Source organism: Anomalospiza imberbis, unplaced genomic scaffold (genome assembly GCF_031753505.1).
Source record: "Anomalospiza imberbis isolate Cuckoo-Finch-1a 21T00152 unplaced genomic scaffold, ASM3175350v1 scaffold_213, whole genome shotgun sequence".
Lineage (NCBI taxonomy): Eukaryota > Metazoa > Chordata > Aves > Passeriformes > Viduidae > Anomalospiza > Anomalospiza imberbis.
This window is the reverse complement of record NW_027099846.1, coordinates 144841-152000: the sequence shown is the minus strand read 5'-3', so window position 1 is coordinate 152000 and position 7160 is coordinate 144841. Positions and strand designations below refer to the sequence as shown.

At 49.4% G+C, this 7160-nt stretch overlaps 1 protein-coding gene across 2 annotated transcripts; it reads left to right on the top strand.

The window, feature by feature from the left end:
* The first annotated feature begins 403 nt into the window (after positions 1 to 403).
* Positions 404 to 4312, top strand: LOC137466444 (serine/threonine-protein kinase PAK 3-like). 2 transcript variants are annotated; one of them, XM_068178166.1, is made up of 5 exons: positions 404 to 646; positions 1321 to 1420; positions 1852 to 2048; positions 2634 to 2771; positions 4076 to 4312. In XM_068178166.1, exons 1-5 carry the CDS (start codon positions 425 to 427, stop codon positions 4295 to 4297), a joined length of 879 nt encoding a protein of 292 aa, XP_068034267.1. In that variant the 5' UTR covers positions 404 to 424; the 3' UTR covers positions 4298 to 4312. The 2 variants fall into 2 exon arrangements, with proteins under 2 accessions (XP_068034267.1, XP_068034269.1); XM_068178168.1 differs by lacking the exon at positions 4076 to 4312 and adding an exon at positions 3161 to 3816.
* Positions 4313 to 7160: the final 2848 nt, after the last annotated feature.

The following is a 7160-nucleotide window of genomic DNA, read 5'->3' as shown; positions in this document are numbered from 1 at the left end:
CCTGAATGAAATCCAGGTCATGCGTGGCAATAAGAACGCCAATCTTGTGACCTTTATAGACAGGTGAGTGGTTCTGCTGTTCTGCCATGAAAGGTCATCCACATCCTGCAAGGCAGCAGTTCAACCGCTGGCAGAGGATGGAGCTGACAGAGGATGGAGCTGTTAATTCCTGTTTCTGGACTGATCGACAGCGTCTTGGGAGGAGATTGCATTGGGGCTGCATTAATCTTTGCTGGCATACCTAGTTTGACGTGTGCTTTCAAAGAGCGGACTTGGCCCTGTCTTTCTTGAGCCAACAGCCTCAAAGTTCCTGTCCTCTCTCCACATTGTTTTGTTTGGTTTGGCGTTTGATTTTTTTTCCCCACGGGTCTTAAGTGCTGACAAAGCACTGTAGATTGAGTTCAAGCCCTGGAGAGCATAGCGAATGATTATTGACTTCCTCCTGTCTTCTTCTGAGAGAGACACAGGAAGGAGAATCCATCAGGAAGTGCACGCATTCATCTCCAGGCTGTTGTTTCCTCCCTTCAGCTACCTGGTGGACGAGGAAGTCTGGCTGGTGATGGAGTACATGGACGGAGGTTCTTTACACGATGTCATTAGGGAGATTCGTATGGCAGAAGGAGAGATAGCAGCTGTCTCTCGGGAGGTAAGGGATGGCGCTTGTGCTTCCCACGGCTTGGTCGGGATGGTCCTTCCAAATGGGTGATAAGGAGAGGAGAGATTTCACCTTCCGAGCTTCCTTTCTGCCTTTCTCTTATAACTGGCAGTAGCAAGAGCATCGGAAGTGCCTGCCAGTGTCCCTGCCCTTCTTCTAGTGTGTTTGTCTTTGCCTCTCTAAACACTCGCCTGGAGCCTGTGTGCGCTGCGTTCCTTCCCATTCCTTCCGCATTCCTTCCTAAGAGCAAAGGTGCTGCTGGCACCATGTCAAGCAAGTGGCAAAGACAAAGAGATACTCGCAGGACTCTCACAGAGCTCAGCCTGAAAGGAGAGCCTGGCAGCCAACGTGGTGTTGGCAAAAGCAGCCACTGTTGTCTGGCTGGAGAGAGTACAGCCACGGCAGCAGTGCTCCTTGAGTCTGTGTTTGCAGGGCACTGGCCAGAGGAACAATTGACAATTGCCCTTTCTCTTTCAAAAGCAAACACACCCGCACTTAGAAAAGCACTGCTGTCCTCGTGTTGGAGCAGCAGGCTCTGCTGCCTTTGCCAGCAGCCTGTCTTGCCATGGCTCACCATCCCCCAGGAAGTCAGCCTTGCAGATGTGCCACTTCCCTGCTTGTGGGACGAAATCCACTTAGGCTCGTGTTGCTTTTTCCTCTCTCAGTGCCTGCAAGGCCTGGATTTCCTTCACTCCAAGCAAGTGATCCACCGAGACGTCAAAAGCCACAACATTCTCCTGGGCTTGGACGGATCTGTCAAGTTGGGTGGGTGTTGTTGGCCAGGCTCAGCCGTGGCGGGCTGCGGTGTGGGGCTGCCTTTGGGTGACTGCCGGTTCCCTGATGCCCGTGGCAGTGCAGGCTGCCCTGCTGTGAGCGCAGAGCACAGCCACAAGGCGCAGGGAGGTGTTGCTGGGAAGAAGGGGTAGGGGGTGCCTTTGGCTTGTGTGTGATCCTTCCCAAGCAAGGCAGTTGCAGTCTAATAGCTTCAGGGGACTAAAAGCCACTGCCTGAAACTGGGGGCTTTTGCTAAGTGGCCAATTCCGTATTTCCTCAGCTGCAGGCCTGAGGAATGGCAGCAGGGCCCCTTTGCAGCTGGGATTCCACACTGCCTTCTTGGACATTGGTACCGTGGGGAATTCTTTTGTTGGCTTTCCTAATTCACGCTGGCTTGATCAGAATGGTTTTTTTCTCCTCAGCTGACTTTGGCCTTTCTGCTCAGCTCACCGCTGAGCAGAGCAAACGGAGATCGGCTGTTGGGACAACTTACTGGATGGCGCCAGAAATTTTCAGCGGGAAGCCCTATGGCCTCAAAGTGGACATCTGGTCCTTTGGCATTGTGGGGATGGAGATGGTGGAAGGAGCGCCTCCTTACCTGATGAAGACCTCCCGCACGGTACGCTGCAACTACTCTCAGATACTGCTGTCACTCTGACAAAATCTGCTCCCATTCTTCTGCTTGGGAAGCTTGCTAGCAGCTGAAAATGACGGGTTCCAGGCTGCATAGTCTCTCGTGCTTCTTGTCCAGATTATCCCCTTGGCATTTGATCACGAACGGCACCAAAACCTCACGATGCCTTTTGCTTGATGGAAGCTTTGCCTAAGGGAGCAGTGAGCAGTGCTGAGCTGCATTTGATGGAATAATCCTTGGAAATAGTAGAGTTAGATAAAAGTCTGTCTTCCGCATCGCCTGTAGATCTGGTGTCAGTGCTCAGAGAAGCAAAGTGTGCTTTTGCTGGTGGAGTTGCTCCTAATTCCATCAGCCAATGAAATCAGGGGCCAAGGCAAGAGCCTTTGCATATTGGACTGGCTATGGCTGCCTCGGGCTTTGGGTTCTTTTAGTAGGGGCAGGAAAGGTATCTGCCACCCTCGGACAGGGAGTAAAGAGCCACTGGAGAGCGGAGCTTGTCCGGTGGGGTCTGTGTGAGCAGTTTGGGGTGTGAAAGAGGCAGGTAGAGCGTGGCATTTCCTTCTGCTCTAGGTTCAACAGCTGATAAGCACCAGGGGCAGCCCGAAGCTGCAGAACCCCAGGCAACAGTCCGCTTGGTTGCGAGACTTCCTGCACTGCTGCCTGGAGACGGACGAGGACAGGCGCTGGTCTGCCCAGGAACTTCTGCAGGTAAAAGGCAAAGCGGCTGCCGGGTGCACCAGCCGCCCGCTGCCAGGGGCTCCTCCTCTGCTCAAGTCCAAGGCCTCGGATGGGCCCCGCTCCTAAGAATCTCCAGTCTGGGGGGCTTTTCAAAGGAAAAGAGAGGAGAATCCTGGCCTAGGATGGGTTGGTAGGAGCCTTTCAAGGTCACCTAGACCAAATCTCCTTAAGCTGAAGACATCTGAATTAATGGATTTGTAGGATTGGGAGCCATGTTGGCCTCATGTAGCAAGGTCTTGGATGTGGAGACAGAGGTGCACAGAATGCCCTCCTTTCTGTATCTTTCTTGTTGCCAGAGAAAGCCTGTTTCAGCCTGTGAGGTAAGTAGAAATTAATTTCTTCTTTTTCTCTTTGGGCAGCATCCGTTTGTAACCTCAGCCGAGCCGACCTCCAGCCTGACGCCTCTGATTGTGGCAACACAGCAGTTTATGGCCGAGAGGAGATACTAGCCCTGGAAGAGGCCGTAGCTGTTTATTCTAGTTCCTAGTTCCTAGTTTCTAGTTTGTAGTTTGTAGTTTGTTTAGACTGATAGTGAAAATAAATAGGATAATAAATAAAACCTTCACTGTGTTGGAAGCTTCCCTTTGTTCTCACCCTGTCATTAAGCTCTAAATTTGCTTCTGAATGGTCAGGTGTTTCTTAAATGTGGGAAGAGCCATAGATGGGGTTTGTGGCATGGATTGGAAGCGGGCAGAAGTCTTGTGGCTTTGTTGCCGCCAGGCACAACCTGTTGTGGAGAGACAGGCTTGCAGCTGTGACTAGAGGAGCAGAGTGGGGCAAAACGGAGCAGAGCAGTGGTGTCACTGCTGGGGTTGCTGCTGTGGCTGTGGTTGCGCTGCAGCTCTTGGGAAAGGTTGGGAGTGTCTATGTTGCTGTGGGCAGAGGGGGAGGGAGCCTGGCTTCTCCACAGGCTCAGGCACAGATGAGTGTCCAGTGGGAAGGCAAGTTCTGCCACGGGAACTAAGGCCAACATGAGGGAGTGAAAACTGGTGCAGTTTGGATCTGCGTGAGCCACTGTGGAGGCCTGTGGGCCTGCTAGGGGACTTCTTGGGTCTATGCTCTGGAAGAACGTCCCCTAGACTTTAACCTTTCCCATGGACTCCTGTTTTTTGTCTCAATGTACGTTTGATACCTTATTAGTGATATCCAGTGATCATATAGGGATTATTGAAAATCATTTACTTTGCGATGTTTGGTGATAATTGAGGGTATATTTGACGATCACTTAAATTTAAATTTTAGTTGCACAATATTTAACCGATTTCCTTTCCCAGTTCTCGTATTCCATCCCCCACTTCCCTGAACCCACTATCCCTGAGAAGGACAGGACTGGAGATGGAACCTGCTCAAGAGCACAGGCCAGCCACCAGCCATCTGCCATCTCCCCTCCTTTTCTGTGCCCTTGCCAGGACGGTAGCGGCCATGCCTCCCCGGATTCTACCCTAACCCACTTTGCGACAGCCCCCAACCCTGCTTCCGCTTTCCTATTGTATTAGCAGTCCCCGATTTTTGTTGTAATTCATGTTTCAGAGATTACCGATGTAGGCGACCCCCAGAAGCCAGTCGACCCAGTTATTTTATTTATTTAGGCAGGAGAGCCGGCACCCTCCGTACAGCCGGAGGAAGGGCTCTGTTGCCCCCACAGGAGACCTGTACCCAGCCCCGCCGTAAGCTCCCCCACAGGCTAGTCCCCCACAAAACCTCTCCTTTTGATTTGTGTGGTTGGTGAAGGGCACCAGGGGAGGGTGCCACCACAAGTCCTTTTGACTTTCTGTTCTCTTTTGTTTTGTGGGTAAGTGAGGGGGAATGAAGTGGCGGAGAGCTGCCTGGGACTCAGGCCCTCAGAAGTGAGGGGAAATGAAAATTGGATTTACTTATTGTTTAGTTATGCTCCGCAATATCAACCCGCCTGTTTCTTTAATTCTCAAGTTTAGTTAAAGTCTATCAAGTATTGTGTTGTTTTTAGTTAGAACAAGGTTATTATTTTTACTACGATTGTTATACCTTTCATTTTAAATAAAACCAAAAGGGGGCAGTTGTGGGAGCTTGTGCTGGAGGGGATGGGCCATGCAGTGGCCACACATCAGACAATCAACGACCAACACGAAGACTCGGGAGAAGAGAAGCCACAAGGGATGACACCCAGAGAACTTATGGTGAGCATATCATGAAGAGTAAAGGACTCTGGGACTGACTGGGAGTGGCCATGTAGATCAACAGCCGGTGATTGGCCAGAAGGCTTCTGGAACTTGCCATGAAAGACTATATAGATGTATGTATATATATGTATGTTTATATCTGTATTTATATATTTCTTTCTCTCTCTATCTCTATCTCTATCTCTATCTCTATCTCTATCTCTATCTCTATCTCTATCTCTACTCTATCTATATCTATATCTCTATCTATATCTATATCATCTATATCTATAAGCTATATCTATCTACCTGTGTTGACCTCACTATGGCATCTTCTGAAGCAGCCTCTTTATGTTTTGTTTTGCACCCTTGTTTGTGCCCTTTTATTTATGAAATATCTTCAGTTTTGGCACTTCAGTTGTACCCGTCTCTTCTCTGTTGCTCTGCCATGGAGCACACCACAGTCAAGCTGCCGAGACCGGAGAGTTTCCCCTCGCGCCCCACGGATGCCCGGGGTGTTGTTGCTGATTCTTCTCTGGCCGCCCCACTGCTAGCTGGGTCGGAGATCAGCAGCGGCCGGATGTGCACGATGCAACAAGCCACGGCGTCTCTCAGCTCAGTTCTGTGAGATGTAGCTGACTTTTTGATAGAATTAAGAGGGGACAAAGTCTTTGAAGCAAAAAGTATTTGTTGATGTCAAAGAATCAGCTGAGTTGGGGGTGTGTCTCTCCTCTGAGAGGCACACACACACACTTTGTTGAAATGGCAACTTTTTACTCCCCTTTTGCAGCCAGGGTGGTCCCTGTTACCTTTCCGATTGGTTGGGTACTCAGGAGCTTAAACTCTCTCCCGACCGCCTACCCTTCCCCTAGAACCTCCTTTTCCCTCTCCTCTCATCTTTCTCCCTTACTTGGCTGCATCTTCAACCATGCTTCTTTTTTTGGTTCTGGACAATACTTAAAAGGTGCGAGGAGCAGATCAAACAAACCCATCTAAACCATAGAAAACAGAATAAACAACAGAATTAACACTTTTCCTTCGCTTACTCCATATTCCTCCTTGACTGAAGCAAAATGCTTTTCTTTTTTTTTTTTTTTTTTTGCCATGTCTCATGGCACCCACCACAACTGAAGAAGGCACCAGACAGAGCTCCCCTGGGGTCACGCTGCATGAGAGGTTGGAAGGAGGCACAGCCAGGACAGGTGACCCAAACTGGCCAAAGAGATATTCCAGACCATCTGACATCCTGCTCAGTATTCCAAGCTGCGTGCAAGAAGGAGGAAGGAGAGGATGTTTGGAGTGATGGCATTTGTCCTCCCAAGTCACTGTGAGGTGTGAGGGGGCCCTGCTGTCCTGGAGATGCAAAACACCTGCCTACCCATGGGAAATGGTGAATGAGTTCTTTGGGGCTTTTTGCTTGTGTGTGTAGCTTCTGCATTCCCTATGCAACTGAATTATTCTCCACCTGTGAGTTTTCCAGCTTTTACCCTTGCAATTGTCTGCCCAGTCCATCCTGCTGGTGGGTCATTGAGCGAGAATGACTGTGTGTGGTGCTTGGTTGCTGGCTGGGATTAAACCACAACATGAGAAATAGAGAAAAAGTGGTTTCAATGCAAGAGGAGGGAGAATGAAGCTTCCAGATTTTGGAATGGTGGTGGTTTTTCTGTTTTCCTAAGCCTTCCTTCCTATGGCCTGTCCAGCACCTGATGTGTGGTCTCTCTCACAGCTTCAAATTTGGCTGGGACTGGCCCAAATGGGCCCTCTGCTTTCCTCCTACCAGCACTTTGTGAGTTGTCTCACAGTGTGTTGGGGTGGGAATCCTTAAAATCCAAAGGTTTTGGGAAAGCTGCAAAAGGCAGGCCTCACAGACAGCAGAACTGCGATTAGAGCTAAGCAGTAGCCATAAGATCTGTCAGCAGAAAAATCATATAAGGAGTAGAAGAGTAAAGACAAATAGAACAATGCTCTGTGTATTAAACAGAAGAACTCCCTAAGATACAGAAAAGTATATCTAGCGAGATGTTAGGAAATTCTAAGCTTAATGATGGAGCTCTGTGCAATGCATCTTAAGGCTTACAAGCAGGTATTGTATTTGAAATAAGCCAGCATTGTTTTAACCAAAGCTACATGTGCTTGCAGTGGTTGTGTAGAACTACTGTCAGTAGGCTTTGCTTGGTGTGATTGGTCAAAAAGTTTTTAAAGGAAGCTGTAACATTAAGTT